Source organism: Jatropha curcas, chromosome 2 (assembly GCF_041381405.1).
Source record: "Jatropha curcas cultivar XTBG-Jc1 chromosome 2, XTBG_Jcur_1.0, whole genome shotgun sequence".
Classification (NCBI taxonomy): Eukaryota; Viridiplantae; Streptophyta; class Magnoliopsida; order Malpighiales; family Euphorbiaceae; genus Jatropha; species Jatropha curcas.
In genome coordinates this window covers 1,970,499-1,988,485 of record NC_143152.1, presented here as the reverse complement: position 1 = coordinate 1,988,485, position 17,987 = coordinate 1,970,499, and the positions used below count along the sequence as shown (strand labels likewise).

Sequence of the window (17,987 nt, the reverse complement as noted above, 5' to 3'; positions counted from 1 at the left end):
ATGGAAATACGTTTTATTTGCAATTCTATCATTAATTAAAAGATGCTATAAAAACTGAATATTAGGGAATAATTTTGTAGAAAGATCAAAATACGGTGAAATTGCAACAATACGGTTCAAGATATTCTGTTGTATTAAACATTTAATCTCTAGTAGTAACGAAGAATAATCACTCTAAACGGAGAGCAAATTATTGTAAAAAGAAAAAAGAAAGGTAAAACAAAGAATATGGAAGCAGCTTTTATTTTTCTTGGAAAAAAAGAAGAAGAACAAACACGCACTCCCCAAGTCCCAACTCCAAGAAGCCAAAACTAACAGAAACCCACAGTTCAACTAAAAGATTTTGAGAGAGCGAAATGGAAGAAAATGGAGTCTCAGTGGAGAATGGTAATGGAGGTGCTGAGACAAATGGAAGCTTCGACATGGGGGCTTTAGGGAGGTGCTTAAGCAGCTATGGAGATGAAGGCAGCGCAGAGAGTTGCAGATACTATCTTTCAAGAAGAACTGTTCTTGAAATGTTGAAAGACAGAGGTTATGCTATTCCCAGCGTAGATATTAACATCTCTCTTCAAGAATTTCGAGCTATTCATGGCCAAGACCCAGATATCGATCGCCTCAAAATTTCTGCTATTCACAAGTCCAATCCCAATAAAAGGGTATAGCATTTCTTGAGCTTTCCTTGTCCTTTTGTTTTTTATTTTTTATTTTTTAAGTTCTTGTTTGGATGCTGAGGATATCAAAGAAAATCAAAAGAGTTCTTTTTTTTTGTGTTCTTCCCTCAGAGCTACTGCATGCGTTTGCTTTCAGTTCCCCTTAAGCTAATTTATAATCGATAAGCTAAACGTATTTTCGTGAGTTTTGATTAAGGCATTGGCTCTTGGAATTGGACTTTATTGCCTTAGTTTTCACTTTTCCATTATTGTGAATAGTTATTCCGTGTGCTTGTTATATATTGCTAAAAGGCTGATTTTTGTTTTTTTTTTGGGCAATCAGAAGGGAATCATTCATAGGAAATGGAATCAACAAGATTTATAACATCAAAACTTTCTCAAAAAATCTCTTTAAAAAAAATTATTAAAAATCTGTCTGCATACCAAAGCTTAGTGGTTCTAACTCACTAAAAGGATATCTTCCCTCCATATTATTTCAAAACAGATAATTGCATTTCCCCTCAATCAAAATAGCAATCTTGGAACGTGTGTTTGTTTTCCTAGTTGCCTTCCAGTAGAAAATCTTTGGTCCTTTTCCTCTATTCTTACCCTGATATGGCTCTAAAAAAGGATTTCAATGTCTATGAGGGCATTCCTCATAAAAGGCACATGCAATCTAAACCTAGTAGAAGAAGATTTCAGGAAAGAAGTCAGTAAAGCATATTTTTTACAACCCAATACATAAAGTTGAACTAGTGAATCACTTAGATAGAAAGTGACACGCTGAATATCATGCCAAAAAATGGATGTACTTGCTATTTCTTATGCCAAACATGGTAAGGGAAAGTAGCCATTCCATTCTTTCTCTTAAATTTCCACACCCAGAATACTCTCACTACCTCACTAGCTCAATCACTATGCCTCCGACCCATATTAAGCAATAATAGTATATTCTTTAAAGATAAGTCTTTTCCTTTCATAGACCTCAACAACCATTTCCTTGGCAGAGCTTTGGTAAATTCACCAGAGAGATAATAGTCAACCCTCCCCTGTTGATAATATTATACAGATTTTTTTTTTTTTTTTCCTTTCCTCTTATATATTTATCTTTAGTATTTGTATTTTTTTAACAAAAAATTTGCCTCTTGCTGTCAAATGGTTTTCTTGAACATGTCTCTTTTTTGTTTCTTAAACTTCTAATACTGACTTGGGTAAATTTGAGTGGGACTTCTTCAGCAATCGCTTATTATGTGCTAGCAATGCGATTATCATTGATTAACTATTGCTTTTGGGTAGCTTGCTTTTTTATTAGCTTCATATAAACTTACAAGTTGTGTATTGGTACACATTTAGGATTGATACTGTCCAACTAAGTAAATACTTATGCTGTGCTGATCTAAATAGAATTTAATTCAAATTTTAGACATCACTACTGAAGCAATAACAGGTATCACTGCAACGGAATTTCTATGTAGTTCATCTCCTTTATGATTTTGTTAATAAGTGTGAGCTGAAGTATCCTTTTGCTTGATTTTGTACTTTAAGCATCATTTTGATAGAATTGAATTAAATCTGCAGATGCTGGTCATTTTCTGTGGACCTGGCGTGGTAAAAGTCAGTTCAGTACGGGTCATTGCTGCTCAGATTGTTAACAAAGATATTTTAACTGGTCTGATATTAATCTTGCAAAACCAAATAACAAACCAAGCCCTGAAAGCTATGGATCTTTTTAAATTTAAGGTTGAGATGTTCCAGGTATGCTTTCCGATAATTACATTTTGCATGTTTTCCATGTCTACGTGTTATTGTTTAAGGAAAAAAAGAAAAGAAAAGAAAAAGGTTTTTATCTACTCATATCCCTATGGAATTCCAAAGATGTGCTTATTTCATTGAAAATAACTTGCTTGTGGAAATATTTCCCTGAAAAAGATAAAATATTATTTTGCACTGTCTAGTGTCTAGTTGTAACATTGAAAATTTACTGGAAATTGTTTCTTGACATTTGGAGGAAATTGGAAGAAATTCATTTTCTTTTAATGGACAATAGGGTAAGAATGTTTTGAGTCTATGAAATTCATGTTTCCTATTTGTAGTTGAATATGAGAGAAAATTGCATAAAAAGTGATAAATTTAGGGTGACTGCTGGTAACTATTGGCAAGTGGTAACCCAGTATCATATGAACTATTGGGTATTGTTAAGGAAAGTTAATATAGAGTTATGTATAGAGCCATGATTCTGAGGATAACTATTGGGTTTTTTTCATTGATTCAATATACTGAAATAGAGAATATCTTCACAAACCTACAGGCGTGTAGCAATGTGATTCTCTTACAGATTTCTTATACCTTTATGAGTCTATGGAAGTCAAAGAAAAATTATTTTCCATTTTGAAAACCAGCTAATTACTCTCCATTTTAAAAATCAAAAGCTGCTTTTTCACCAGAAATATTTGTTAACTGAGTTTCCTATGCACTATAGATACAACAACAACAACAACTAAGCCTTAATCCCAAGCTAGTTGGAATTGGCTCTATGAATCTTCTATTTCCTACGCGCTATCTACATACACTTTAATTCAGGGAGAATATTTGTTTTTGTGAAATTTTATCTACTCTTTAACAATTTTCTATGAAGGCTACTCTTGGCTATCTGCAATGTGTTGGTTGCAAGCCTCAGATTTTAACTTGATATGGCCCTTCTTTTGTAAAGTAAATATGCTTGGGAATTCAATTTGTCATTTATTTCCTTGATGTTATACAAAAATTATGAAAATCTAGTTTAACATGGATTTGGATATTATTGAATTGGGATATTGCAGAGTTGTAAATGTTGAGTACCTTCTTGGTTTTCTGCCCTTTATCGTGTCATATGGATCTCAGGTGCACTACAGTGGTGTTCAGATATGTGTTGTAATCGAATATCTCTCATCGGTTATATGGGAAACTTTATATGGTAGCTAAGACCTTAATCCTTCTCCTCCTTGCAGATAGCTTATAGGGGCAAGTTATCGTAAGGTACTTAACAGCATGATGTAATTGATAAGCATGCATGAGTCATATTTTCGGATAGTAGTTTGATTTAGTGGGTCTAGAATTGAGTTTTCTCCAATCCCATGGCAAAATATGTGGCATTACAGACCTAAGTGCTGACCTCAGATATTCTTCATTTTGTTAACTCCAACTTCAACTTGTTCTTACAACCCTAATTTTTACATTAGGGATATAGACATTCTATACTGCAGCGGTCATGAACTTGATTTCATGTTATGCAAGTGTTGGCAATTGGAAAAGCTTGATTGGGTTTGGACAGGGTCTATCAAAGTTGAGAAGGGACATCTGAACAGACTTCATTGGTGGCAACCTGAGGGATTTAAAATAGGCTAGTCAATGTAATTGATGGTCGATGACCATTTCTGATTTATGTTGGTTGTTTGTTGCTGCCTAGGATTTTGTTGTTCAGGGTTGAACTTTTTGCTTATTGAGGTATTAAACATAGAAGCTTAATGAAGGTGTTTGGTTAGTTAGTAATTGCAGGAAAATAGTAGAAAAGGGAAGGGGAAGAGAATTCAGAGAGGAGAGAAGAAAGTGAGAAAGAGAATCCTGTTATATCATTACAATTGAGAATCTCGATGCAATTAACAAGCTTTATGTTCTGGTTTGACAGTTACAAGCTAATCAACTGACTAAGCCAGCTCAGGAACTAATTAGCTCATTCAACTTTTATGTATTTGTCCTATTATTCCTAACAGGAGTTTGTAACAATCTGGAATATTGAATGAAAATATTGCATAAGTGTCAAATAATATTTCCATCAAGGTTGAGAAAGTTTTAAAACCATGGCGTTGTACCTTGTATATTTAGAAGTTAAACAATTATTCACTTATTCTGGTGTTATTTTCCTGAGCTTTGAGTAGTGAAAATGATTAGTCTTGATCAATTATGTAGTTGAAAATGCAATTATGGTGATAGTTTGACTGTTACAAGCATATGCGAGTTGAAATATTTTGCTTTTAGAAATGTGGAGTGATGGAATGTCCAGATTGACTTGGAAGTGCTTAAATTGCAGAAAGCATGTTGAACTTCTTATGCAGCTTTTCGTTTACCTAATACTTCTGAAATTTGTATTTGAAATATAGAGTAAGAAAGTGTCATTTCACGCTCTCAATATCTTACCCTGATTTGGTTTGTTGTCAGATAACTGACTTGCTTGTTAATATCACAAAGCATGTATTAAAACCAAAGCATGAGGTTCTGACTGAACGGGAAAAGCAAAAGCTTCTGAAGAAATACTCCATTGAAGAAAAGCAGGTTAGAAAAAAAAAAAAATTCTTGGGTTCATATTTTTTCTGTTGAAATTAACATTCTTTCACTACGTTGAACACATTGATGGATAAAAAATACTGATGGATAACAAATACATTTTATCCCTTACCCACCCCTTTTTGCTTCTTCCTTGTTTCCAACATGCAGCTTTTATGTGTAGAGGTTAGAAACTAAGGAAATGGTGAATGTAGAGGATAGTCTAGACATTATTTCATTTTAAGTCATAACCTTAATTTTCATGTTATTCCATAATTCTTCTATCAAATCTCAATTATGTTTTTATTTCCCTTTTATTTATGAAAGCTTCCTCGACTCTTAAAGAAAGATGCAATTGCACGATATTATGGACTCGAGAAGGGACAGGTTGTGAAGGTTACGTACTCTGGCGACATTACCGAGTCACATGTTACTTACCGCTGTGTCTGGTGATGACTGGGGATACCTTTGCATTTTCTTCAAATGCTGTATAATTTTTGTTGTATTATCTTTTCTGTATGTGATTTTCAGATAGTAGTAACATTTTTATTTCATTCTGTGGACTGTTGTACCAGTTTGAGCATTCCTACTTTCAACCCGTACTTGACAATGCTCATAAATAAGCTTCGAGGCGATGGGAAGTGTGAATGCAGTGAGTGTTTGTCAATGTGTTTTAATGTAATGGAATAAGTTTATTATTGATTGTTCTATCTTTGTCCCTGCATTATATTGTATTACATTACTTATAAAATCTACAAGGAATGAACCTAAGATAGCTTGGTTTAGTAACTGAAGGGCACTAGATTTCACTTTGGTGATTGCACCATTAAACCGTGGAGTCAGCATCTTATACTTCTAACAATAACGTGTATGATTATCGTACTCTAATGATTCTCAATTCAATAAAAGTTAACAGGAAATTTTTGATAAGTTTATGAATTTAGACAATTAATTTTTTCCTTGTACCAAAGTTACTCTGAAAGTTAAAAGTAATTCTATGATAGCAGAAATCAATGTCGAAGATAGCATACTGACAATAAGCCAAAATATTGTAACAAGTTTAACAATATTGTTAATTTTTTTTTAGAAAGAACATTAATTGTATCCAAAATTCCAAATGCATGAAAAAACTACATGTCGAGTCAATAGCACATTATATACATTTAATGACAGTTAGCTTCCCCAATTCAAATTAATCGTGAGTCTCCAATATTTAATTAACATATCCTATACAATTTACTCATAACTCACATACTTGAAGAACAACATTTTCTCATTTTCCTCTGTTTCTGCAATGGCAAACAAGGTGTCTGTGAAAATTGAAAACAAGGATATGAAACTTGATCTTTCTTTCTCACCATCTGATTCTATTCTTCAAGTGAAGCAACGTGTAGAAGATCTTTTGGAATGGAAAGCTGAAACACTCTCTCTTTTTTATAACGGTGAAGAGTTGAAAAATGATCACTCACTCGAATCTTACAATCTCAAAGAAGGAGGACGTGCTCATTTTGATCTTGTTAGGCCAAGCGAGCCTCCTGAACCAAAATTCTATGTGCGAGTTAAATCTCATCACAAGGAAGGTTTTCTGGGAATGAGACCAAGTTATCCTGTGTCATATTTGAAGAATAAAATTGAAAGAAAATGGGGCTACGACGGTTCTAATATAGATCTAACTCATGACAACGTATTAATGGGAGATGATTTTACAGTCTCTTACTATAATATTTCTGAGAGATCTGTGATCAAATTGGATGTGAAAGAAGAAGATATAGCTATTCCTTATCCCTCTCAGCATGGAAGATAAAACCAATACCAAGGAGCTACAGCTATTTCTTTAAAAGAAATAACAGAAAAAAAATTAGCTATATTACCTGATAAGTGAAAGTTGAACTTTTTTTTTTTCCTCAGAATAACGATCTCTAGTTGCTTAGTTAATATTATGCTGTCCTTAGTTTATTATTACTGATAATAAAGACATGTCTGTTACAACATGAATCCTTCAATAGTATCAGCACAGCATGCTATCTATCAATTTAGCATTAAAAATTTGTAAAACTACATTATTGAAAGTTCCCCATCCACTATGAAATCATTGTTTGACATACACCGAGACTTCATTTTTGCATGAAGATCATGAAGTAAAGAATAAATAAGATTAGATTGACAATGCGACTCGTCGCGAGCTAAAAACACATGAGCTCTATTCCCAACTTCAATCCAACTGCAGCCAGGCTGCTTCTTCAATCCTTTATCCTTCATTGTAGATCTCATTTTTTTAGCTTCTTTCCATTTCCCACTAGAGGCATATATATTAGACAACAATAAATAAGCGCCTGCATTTTCTGGTTCTTCCTTTAAGAGCTCTTTTGCAGCCAGTTTTCCTATTTTCAGATTTCCATAGACATTACAACTGGCAAGAAGAGCTCCCCAGATGGATGATTTTGATTTTATCCCTAGCTGCTTGATCAAATCGAAAGCCTCCTCGAGTCTCCCTGCTCGACCGCATATATCAACTAAACAAGTGTAGTGATCTTCTCTTACTTGTATAAAATTGTTTTTTGCAAGCTCATCAAAGTATGATAATCCATCCTCCACCAAACCGGCATGACTACAAGCAGAGAGCAAACCCACATAGCTAACATCATTGGGTTTAAACCCTCGCTCCTGCATTTCGTTGAACAATTCAATTGCTTCCCTTCCATAACCATGGTGCGCATAGGCTGCAATCATACAATTCCAAGAAACCAAATCTCTCTTGCTTGTAACTCCATCATCGAACATCTTCTTTGCTGTACTCAATTCCCCACATTTTGAGTACATATTAATAAGTGCAGATATAACAAATGCCATATCCTGATAAACATTTTTACTTATCATTTGATGAACTTGTTGTCCCTCGCCAAGACCAGCTAAGTCGCTACAAGCACCCAACACATTCACAAAAGTTCCCTCGTTAGGCTTTACGCCACCATCCCTTACCATTTCCATAAACATCTCCAGTGCTGCTTCGCTTTCCCCATTTTGGACATACCCAGTAATCATCGTAGTCCAAGTTACAACATTCCTTTCAGACATCTCATCAAATATAACCCTTGCTCTTCTTATCTCTCCATTTTGAATAAACCCTGTGATCATTGTATTCCATGAAGGCAAATCCCTCTCAGGCATGCTCTTAAACAACTCAAAAGCCTCATCTAACCTCATATTCTTCGCATACGCAGTAATCATTGCATTCCATGAAACCACATTCCTCTCTGGCATTCTCTCAAAAACCTTCCTAGCTTCACCAATCCTACCATTCCTTGCCAATCCCGTAACCATTGCTGTCCACGAAATCACGTCCCTTTTAGGCATTTCATCAAACAATCTCCTTGCCTCCTCCACTCTCCCACATTGTGCCAACACCGTGATCACAGTGTTCCAAGAAACTATATTCCTTTCGGTCATTTTATCAAACATCTCAAGAACCTTATGTACTTCACCATTTTTAGCATACCCATCTAGCATTGTATTCCAAGAAACAACATTTTTCACTGGCATTGCCTCAAACAAACTCTCGGCTTCCAAAATTTGACCCAATCTCAGATACCCACTAACCATAACAGTCCAAGTAACCACATTTTTCACAGCATCAGCTCTGTTAAACAATCTTCTAGCTTCTGCAATCAATCCGCATTTTATATATCCAGTGATCACAGCCGTCCATGTAACCACATCTCTCTCACGCAATTTATCAAACATTTGACGTGCTTCATTGAGTTTACCTTCTCTACACAGTCTCGTGACAAGCCAATTGGAACGTGCGATATTGGAATTGGCGCTAAAATCGCTATCAGGCAATGAAATTTTGGGGGCTACTGTTGATTGGTTTACTAAGAAAAAAATAAACTTGAAATTGCATACTATGGATTGTTTCTTGGTTTTGCTTGAATTTGAGAAAGCAATTGGTAGTCTAAACAATGATTGCATCTCAAAAAACGTTCTTTACCATCGAGGAACGAGTGAGGGATCCTCTGAATAGTATGCAAGTGGCTGTAACAATGGCGATGAATTAGGCCTGGCCAAGGTCGGAAACTAAAAACCGAAATTCACTATCTAGATATCGGTTTCAGTTCCGTTTTGGTTTGGTTCTAATTGATTCCGGCGAGAATTTGTCTGATTTTTCGAAAGGTTTTCGATTGGTTTCAGAAGGTATCAGGCGGCGGATGATTTTTATTTTTGTAAGTCAAAAACATTAAATTTCAAAAAAATTTTAAAATTTTTAACGAATAAAGAAATAAATTAATAATGTCAATACATTATTAGAATAAATAGAAAATAGACTTCTAATTAAAAAAATTAAAAATTATTGGATTATTTTAAATTCATTAATTTTAATTGGATATCAGATTCTTATTTTCATTGGAGTGAAAATAATTAAATTAAGTAATTAAAGTTGTGCTAAAATAATTATATAATAAATTATAATTAACCATTTAAATTTTTAATTTTATATTTAGAAAATTTTAAAAGAACTGTGTCAAGGTTTTATATTAAGCCTTTACAGCTTAATACCTTGGCATTCAGCTTTCAATTTCAACTTTTATGTTGCTGAAGATTAAACTCTAAATTGACTGAGGAAAAACAAATTAAAATCATCAATGATAAAAAATATATTCTAACAATAACGATTAAACACTGATGGGATTAAGGAGTATATTAGATTATGATTCTGTTACATTTTAAAACTTTAATCGTATTCAATTTAGATTGTTTTAGACTTTATTCAAATTTTGTGGTATTTAATCCAGACTCTTAAAATTCTAAAAATTTAATAGTATTCAATTATGACTTTTAAAAATCTATGCAAATTGAATGATATTCAAAAAATTTCTGATTTTAAAGGATTTTATAAAATTATTGATTTTGTTATTTTAGAGTGTTAGACCTAAATAAAATAGTCATTCACAAATTCATCCTCTAGATTAAAAATTTTGTTGGGTGCTACGTATATATTTTTTTAATTTTTGATTTTAAATTAAACAAAATATATATCTAAACTTGTGATTTTCCGACGAGACGGTTGTAAGATATGTGCAAACTTATTGACCAAACCGAACCGAAAATCAAATCGAATCATTTTGATTTGGTTCGATAAGCTAAATCAAGAAAGATTTAATTGTCGGTTTATTCGGTTTGAACTGAATTAATTATTTGGTTCGAGTCGAATTCATAAAAATCCATTGGTTGGGTTTAAAACCAAATCGAAATGGTAAAATCGACCAAATTGACCAAACCGACTAGTTTGATTCGATTCAGAAGACAAATTCAATTCGGTTCGATTTGTTGATAAAAATTTTTCAGTTTGTATTTTTTAACATCGGTTCGTTTTGATTTGAACCAAAGTGACCATTTGCTGACCCCTATCTGTCGCGGTTTAATTAAGAGACGAGAAGCCTGTGATCTACACCGCGGCTGTTATGAGGCACAGGATGGCTAGCAGCGACACCGGCCATTACAAGCTTTTCCCTATCCATAGTGATAAGGGTTTAATGAAAAAGAAAATAAGTTTTTGCAAGATGACGTATTTTTTGGTCCTTCATTGTTTTTTAGTTTTTCAGTTAAACTCAAAAACCTTTTAATTTATTCAATTAGGTCCTAAAATTATTTTTAATTTGATACATAAAAATCATTGTAATACCATCAAAGTCAATAAAAATTTATATAAAAAAGTCTCACAAATTCCATAATACTCTGTGTAGAATTCTAATGGAATATGACTCAATAATTATTGTAAAATCTAACACAATCTTAATCCAATACACTCGCTAAGTGTAAATAGCAAATCAAAATCATTAATAATAACAAATAAAAATAATAATAACGCGGCACATGAATATCTTAGTTAAAAAATAAGGTTTTAACTTTAACCAAAACAAAAATTAAGGTGCTCAATATCAATAAATAAAAAGTTTAAAAACTTAATTTCAATAAAAATAAATCAAATTCAACGCACGTTTAATATGTGTGATCATCAGTCTCTAACTCTCAATTTAACCAAAATCAAATTTAACATGTGTGATTGTCGTTTTTTAATTCTCAGATACCGTTAGGCCCAAGTTTAACAATATTGTTTTTTTTTTTTTTTTTTTTAGAAAAATATTGTTAAATGCAAATCATATCCAAAATTCCAAATGCATGAAAAAACTACATGTCGAGTCAATAGCACATAATATACATTTCATGACAGTTAGATTTCCAAATTCCAATTAACGTGAGTCTCCAATATTTAATTAACATATCCTCTTCAATTTACTCATAACTCACATACTTGAAAGAACAACATTTTCTCATTTTCCTCCTTTGTTATTGCAATGGCAGACAAGTTGACTGTGAACATTCAAAATGAGGATATGAAACTTGATTTTTTCTTCTCGCCATCTGATTCTATTCTTCAAGTGAAGAAAAGTGTAGAAGATCTCGTGGAATGGGAAGTTGAAACACAATCTCTTTTTTATAATGGCGAAGAATTGAAAAATGATCGTACACTTGAATCTTATAATCTGACAGAAGGAGCATATGTTGAGTTTGATCTTATTAGGAAAACAGGAGAGTCTTCTCAACCTCAACCAGAACCAAAATTCAATGTGCGAGTGAAATCTAGGTACAACGAAGAAGGTGTTATAAGAGTAAGACGAGGTTATCTTGTGTCGCACTTGAAGAATAAAATTGGAAGAAAATGGGGCTTTCTGGGTCCTGACATAAGTCTATATCATAACGACGTAGAAATGAGAGATTTTTATAATCTCTCTCATTATAATATTTCTGAGAGTTCTGTGATCAAACTGGAGCTGAAAATGGATTTGAAAGAAAACGTTAAAGAAGATGTGAAAAAAGTGAAAGAAGAAGATATGGCTATTCCTTATCCCTCTCAGCATGGAAGATAAACATAGCATTAGCTATTTCTTTTTTTTTTTTTTAAATAACAGAAAAATAAGCTTATTTTTCTTTTTTTAGTCAATGTTGGTGTTATTAATAAGTCTTATAATAAGCTTTATAGCTTATGAAGACAAACAGTGAGTGTTCTTAATGCTACTTTTTTTTTAATCTATGTAATGAATAAAATTTTAAATACTTGCCATTCTTCATTTTCTTAAGCAATTTTTTACTTATTTATTTATTTTTTTCTTAAACAATTAAGTTAAATACTTGTGAAAATAATAATCTAGTTGCTAAAATACCTTCATACATTTTAATTCTGTAATAAATAATGTAGTTACAATTACAAGTTCTAGTTCATCCATGAAACATTTGGATTTCAATTCATTATTCACATATATAATAATCAATTACTATACATAGCAGTCCAAGTAACCATATTTTTTGCTAGGGAGAGAAATAATTAAATTAAGTAAGTAAACTTGTACTTAATTAATTATTTAATAAATTATAATTAGCCATTTAAATTTTTTAAATTTAAAAAAATTGCATCAAGGTTTTATATTCAGATTAAGTTTTACCAATTAAGCCTTTAAACCTTAATTTGTCAATATTCAACCTTCAACTTTAACTTTTATGTTAATAAACATCAAACACTAAATTAACCGAGATTAAATAACAAATCAAAATCATTAATAATAACAAATAAACATAAATAATAATGTCACACGTCAATGCATATTTAATAAGTGTGACTATCATTCTCTAACTCTTAATTAAATAAAAATTTAAATTTAACATTTGTGATTATCGTTCTCTAATTCTCAATTACCGTGAAGCCCAAGTTTAACAATATTGTTATTTTTTTATAAGAAAAATATTGTTAATGTTAATTATATTCAAATGCATGAAAAAACTACAGGTACAGTCAATAGCACATTATATACATTAAGTGACAGTTAGGTTTCAAATTTCCAATTAACGTGAGTCTGCAATATTTAATTATCATATCCTCTACAATTTACTCATAACTCACATACTTGAAAGAACAACATTTCACATTTTCCTCCTCTGTTATTCCAATGGCAAACGATAAGGTGACTCTGCACCTTGAATGTGAGGAATTGGAAATGGAATTTGAGTTTTCTTTCATGCCATCTGATTCTATTTGGAAAGTAAAGGAAACAATGGAAGATGAGTTGGAATTTGCAGCTGAAACATTCTCTCTTTATTATGATGAAGAAGAGTTGGAAGATGAACGTTCACTCCGATCTTATAATTTCGAAAAGGGAGAACGTTATAATGTCGAATTTACAAGGGATAATGAACATGAATTCTATATAACAGTGCAACCTGGCCGCCGGGAATCTAATTACGAGCGACGACGTATAGAAGTGGGACCAAGTTACCTAGTGGCAAGTTTAAGGAATAAAGTTGAGAGAATATGGGGAGTTCCTGGTTATGCTATAGATCTATCTCACAAGAATGTACTAATGAGAGATGATTTTACACTCGCTCACTATGATATTTGTAAGAATTCTGTGGTCAAGGTGGATGTGAAAGAATAGATTATCTATAAGAATAGATAATCTCTAGTTATTAGTATTAATATGAATAAGTGATAGAACAAAGTTAGTTATTACTGGTCTTATTAGGAGACAATAAGTCAAATGATAAGCTTTATAGCTTATTAATTGATAAAAAATTGAGTTGAACACTTGTGGAAATAATAATAATAATATAATTGATAAAAAATACCTTCTAACACTTTAATTCTGTCAAGAATAATAAGCAATACTGGAATCTTGTAGTTACAGATTCTAGTTCATCCAGGAACCATTTGGATTTTAATTAATTATGCACATATATAATAATCTATTCTTGAATTGAAGGGTGTCAAAATTATATATCTCAAGTGTTAAAATTTATAAATTGTAAAATTTATAATAATTTTTTTGAATTTAACTTAAATTTTAAGCAAAAAAATTTAAATTTCCATATTGAAATGGCAAAGAGCAAGTATATAAACAAAATCACTATTTGCATTTTATGCAAATGATATGAACAATGTTATCAATCTGAATTCTATGTACAATTCATTACGACGATTATTTCAATCGTTGATGCAATCAATAAGGGACTCATCTTTCAGAACAGTTTATACTTAACAAGCATTTGGCATTTGCTGCCAAAAGACGATTCGGACAAACAATCAAACACTGCAAACCAAGCTCATTACCTGAGACTAAGATGGCTTGAGAGCTCCAACATCTATTGAACAGTCTTTTATCAACGTCATCCACATTTTTTGCCCCTATGGCCTGCATAGAAATGATAAGAGAATACAATTATTGAGGATCATAATGCCTAATATAGAGAAGAACAACAAGAAGAAAACATTTTGAGGAAAGAATAGAAATGAAACACTACTTTTTTCACTTATTTAATGCAAATGCGCACTATTGGCTTGACTGTCTTGGTTTGGTTCAAATTAGTCTTCATTAGTCTCATGTTTGATTATGTAGATTGTCTCTTTCTATTTACAATATGAAGAAATTGACTTGTGAGACTAAGCTATTTACAAGGAATCATAGTCTCATTTTTGTGGTTGAAGTGAAAAACAAAGGGCATATCGCATAACAATATGAACTCCCGTGCCTAATACAGTGTTCAATCACACAACAAAACCAAGCAAAAGAACTTGACTCCCTTCTAGATTATATTGTTGCCAAACATATAAAAGAGGTTAATCCAACCCATATCTTAACAATATTAAGTTATTAACAATTTGAATTTTCAGGTTAACTTTACTATTCTTACTCAACACCTATCATCATTGTAAGTACATCTCCAAGTCAGGCTGATTGGGATGCCTTATTCACCAGATAAGAAGTCATATGCTCCAAAGACAATTTAGGTTCAAAGGAGGCAAAAGCTCGCAGAAGATGACAAGAAAAAACAAGAAACAGAGTTGAATAATCCATAAGGCCAATATCTCAGGTACTGTCAGCTCTATACTGCAAAGTTCCATTCTTAAACCATTAAACCTAAACTATTGAAAAGCCACCATCTATTCCTATTAGATGATTAAATAGATTAAGAGACCAAACTGACATGATGCACATGAGAATTTCCTGAGCTTTGAAAAATAGCAGAATGTGGTCATGTTTAATTAATAAATTAATAGAAGGTTACAACAAAATAAATTATCCTGCAGCACAAAGTAGAATTGCATTTTTAGTATAACATTCTGACAGACCAATATTACCAACAGAATATAACCAAAAGATCAGACAGAAATACGAGCAAGGTGTTAATGCAGTGGCAATGCCAAGTTTTAAATTCATTACAGAGGCATGTCAGATAGACACAACCAGCAGATTTGTCAGATAACACTCTATCAAAGCTTCAAAGTTGGTTCAGAATGGCAACTTTAAGGAACAACTGGACAAGAAAGCATTATACTATAAAGGCCTATCTTGACAAATTAAGAGATGCAAGCCAATTAAGCACCACAACAAACTCAAGTTGTCAAGTTGACAATTGCTATATATATATTGCTTTTTTGTATAATCAGGAACAGTAGAAGGATATGATACATTACCACTGATTCAATGACCTCAAAAGAAGGTCGAAAGCAGCAAAAAGAAATTAAAATTGTATCTACCTAAATCTATGGTTTGCTCATAATCATGGTAATTTCAGGAGAAAATAGATAACATCTCAAACCAACTTGCAAAAACAAAAGAAGACACTGAACCACCAAGGGTAAACTAAACCAGCCAGCAACAAATTCGTGCAGCTATTTGGTCTATATAATTTCTAAAACCAACAGTTCCATTGCAAATATTTATGATAGTTTCCTGCTCTCAACAACTTATTAGGTTATCTTTAATGATTTCAGGGAAAGAAAGTACAGTTTTACAGGTCTTCATTTTTTTATGTATAACCAAAGAAAACATGTAGATGAGATACAGTTTTACAGGTCTTCATTTTTTTATGTATAACCAAAGAAAACATGTAGATGAGACATGGTGTCATGTAAGACTGTAGCATATTGGCATAAAATAAAGGTAAAGAACACAATTACTTGTTTCATCCTGTTCGAAACCATGCACCAAAAGCGGAATAGTAAAGTTTTATGTATCCCCAAACAAGGCCAAAAATACTACTCATACCTTCAGCAACAATCAAATGACGTGCTTAATCAATTTCACATGCAGGGTTACACAAACAGGCATTGCTTCGGCATTCGTTGACTTGTTATAGCGTCATTTCATTGATTGCTGTGCTCGTAAGTTATATATTTAGAAAATTTTTTTCACCTTATCTCTCCCGCATTAAACTATCACAGGCTTTCTCAAAATCTAAATTCCAAATCACTTCCAACATAATTTTTTACTTAATTGCAAATGGGAAATTTCTACTTGTGAAGTACATAGTGTTCTTACTTCCTTTTCTCCCCAAGAAATTTAACTGGTTTGCATTGCAACACTTATTCTCAATCTCACAACATGCTAAATCTCCAAATTCTATATTCTATGGTTGACACTGTATTCTTATTTCACTGAGTACATGCACAACATCATAAAAAAATTTGTTAAGAAGCTGTCACAAGGAGATCGTTGAAGAAATGGGAAAGTGGCGCTACAAACACCAACTCCCAAATTCGCTCGCCACATATATATATGGTACATTGCATGATCACAATCTGCTACGAATATTAATTGCCGGAAGAAAAAAAAAAGATCCAAATCTGAAAATACACGTTTGATATCAGTAATCTAAAACCTTAAGCCATTGGAATAAAGGCCTTCCAATTATTTCAATTACAGGGAACTCAGAATTAAAGATATTAATTATTAACAACCCAAATTAAAGATATTAACAGTTAACAACTAGCATTTATATCATTATAGCAGTATTTTAGTCCATTGCTTCATTATTCTTGGAGAATAAAAGCTATATTAGACTTTCTCTGTCTTAATCTTCTAGGTTAAGTAATTCTTCAATATGCTATCATAACCTCTTGAACCAATACAGGGGACAGAGAATTTGAACCTAACGAAACCATATTTTTCTTAGTGAGAAACACCCCCCCTCTCTCTCTCTCTCTGCGGCCAAAAATTACCCTTTTAAGCCATAGAAATTCGCATGATACAACAACAATTATATAATTTAACAAGAACCAAAAGATACCTATAGTATTCACAAGCATAAAAAAGATATCAGTTCAAATCCAAAATCTGAGGCCAAACTGAACTAAACCCAGTAAATAGATAAATAAATAAAATCAGAAAAGATATAGACCTCTACCAAAACAACAATTTTGATCCAATTTCTCCATAATCAAGTAAAGTAGAGATTGGAAAACTCAAATAAAGTAAAGAAATACAGATTAACATAAAAAGAAATAATTTTGTAGGTTAAAAGAGACTAACCAAATATGAAAGAACATAAATCACCCAACATGGAAAGGTCCAATATCTCCAGTTCTAATAGAACTAGCAACCTCATCAGCTACAGTCAAGCAAGACGAGACCCATCCGCTTAAGGCTAGCCAAACCATCTTCATCATCCACAGAGTCAAGTTCCATGGCATTGCCATTTCCCTTTCTCCCTCTCTCCAGTTCTAAGACACCAATCAAAACCAAACCCAGTTGTTTTCTGAAGTCAAAACGCGAAAAGAACCAATCTTTCAATAGAAAGGAAAAGGTTAAAGGTCAAAGAAATGGACTTTGATAGTACTTTTAAGGCTTTTTGGGGCTCTTATAGATATTCATTTGATCTAATTTAACATGGCGTATGTGGAAGAGCACGAAACGTGTTTTGAGTTATGGGGACAATCTGATTTGCAGTAGAAGTTAAGGTGGAGGAGAAATTAATGGTAAAGTTTAAAGTTCAAGCCAATAATGCAATAACAGTGGTTGATCCTATCATTAATTGATTAATTATGAGATTCAATGATTACGTGCGGATAAGGATTGCTGTGATTCATTTGTTTAAGTGTAAAATGTGTAATGGTTTGTTAAAAATTTTTAATAAAATATTTTATTTTTATGGACTATTATTGTAAAATCACATTTTCTCGAGGTTGTAGACTTAGAGCTGTTACTACCT

At 32.4% G+C, this 17,987-nt stretch overlaps 4 protein-coding genes across 4 annotated transcripts; 2 read left to right on the top strand and 2 right to left on the bottom strand.

Moving 5' to 3' along the window:
• Nucleotides 1-224: 224 nt before the first annotated feature.
• NRPE5 (Eukaryotic rpb5 RNA polymerase subunit family protein) lies at nucleotides 225-5,657 on the top strand. The gene is made up of 4 exons (XM_012230605.4): nucleotides 225-656; nucleotides 2,229-2,405; nucleotides 4,845-4,958; nucleotides 5,277-5,657. The coding sequence occupies exons 1-4, from the start codon at nucleotides 357-359 to the stop codon at nucleotides 5,400-5,402; spliced, it is 717 nt and encodes a 238-aa protein (XP_012085995.1). The 5' UTR covers nucleotides 225-356; the 3' UTR covers nucleotides 5,403-5,657.
• Nucleotides 5,658-6,243: 586 nt separating this feature from the next.
• LOC105645105 (polyubiquitin) lies at nucleotides 6,244-6,753 on the top strand. Its single transcript, XM_012230618.1, has one exon. It carries the CDS (start codon nucleotides 6,244-6,246, stop codon nucleotides 6,751-6,753), a length of 510 nt encoding a protein of 169 aa, XP_012086008.1.
• Nucleotides 6,754-6,981: 228 nt separating this feature from the next.
• Nucleotides 6,982-9,183, bottom strand: LOC105645094 (Pentatricopeptide repeat (PPR) superfamily protein). Its single transcript, XM_012230606.4, has one exon. It carries the CDS (start codon nucleotides 8,916-8,918, stop codon nucleotides 7,005-7,007), a length of 1,914 nt encoding a protein of 637 aa, XP_012085996.1. The 5' UTR covers nucleotides 8,919-9,183; the 3' UTR covers nucleotides 6,982-7,004.
• A 4,866-nt stretch (nucleotides 9,184-14,049) lies between these two features.
• LOC105645095 (uncharacterized) lies at nucleotides 14,050-17,622 on the bottom strand. The gene is made up of 2 exons (XM_012230608.4): nucleotides 17,309-17,622; nucleotides 14,050-14,188 (listed from the first exon to the last, which is right to left on the bottom strand). The coding sequence occupies exon 1, from the start codon at nucleotides 17,473-17,475 to the stop codon at nucleotides 17,329-17,331; it is 147 nt and encodes a 48-aa protein (XP_012085998.1). The 5' UTR covers nucleotides 17,476-17,622; the 3' UTR covers nucleotides 14,050-14,188; nucleotides 17,309-17,328.
• Nucleotides 17,623-17,987: the final 365 nt, after the last annotated feature.

Excerpts from the sequence above, each read along its gene's own strand:
- NRPE5 (XM_012230605.4), top strand. The coding sequence starts at position 357 with ATGGAAGAAAATGGAGTCTCAGTGGAGAATGGTAATGGAGGTGCTGAG. Across the intron at positions 657-2,228 it reads AGTCCAATCCCAATAAAAGG|ATGCTGGTCATTTTCTGTGG; the intron begins GTATAGCATTTC and ends TTAAATCTGCAG. Across the intron at positions 4,959-5,276 it reads ACTCCATTGAAGAAAAGCAG|CTTCCTCGACTCTTAAAGAA; the intron begins GTTAGAAAAAAA and ends TATTTATGAAAG.
- LOC105645105 (XM_012230618.1), top strand. The coding sequence starts at position 6,244 with ATGGCAAACAAGGTGTCTGTGAAAATTGAAAACAAGGATATGAAACTT.
- LOC105645094 (XM_012230606.4), bottom strand. The coding sequence starts at position 8,918 with ATGCAATCATTGTTTAGACTACCAATTGCTTTCTCAAATTCAAGCAAA.
- LOC105645095 (XM_012230608.4), bottom strand. The coding sequence starts at position 17,475 with ATGGCAATGCCATGGAACTTGACTCTGTGGATGATGAAGATGGTTTGG.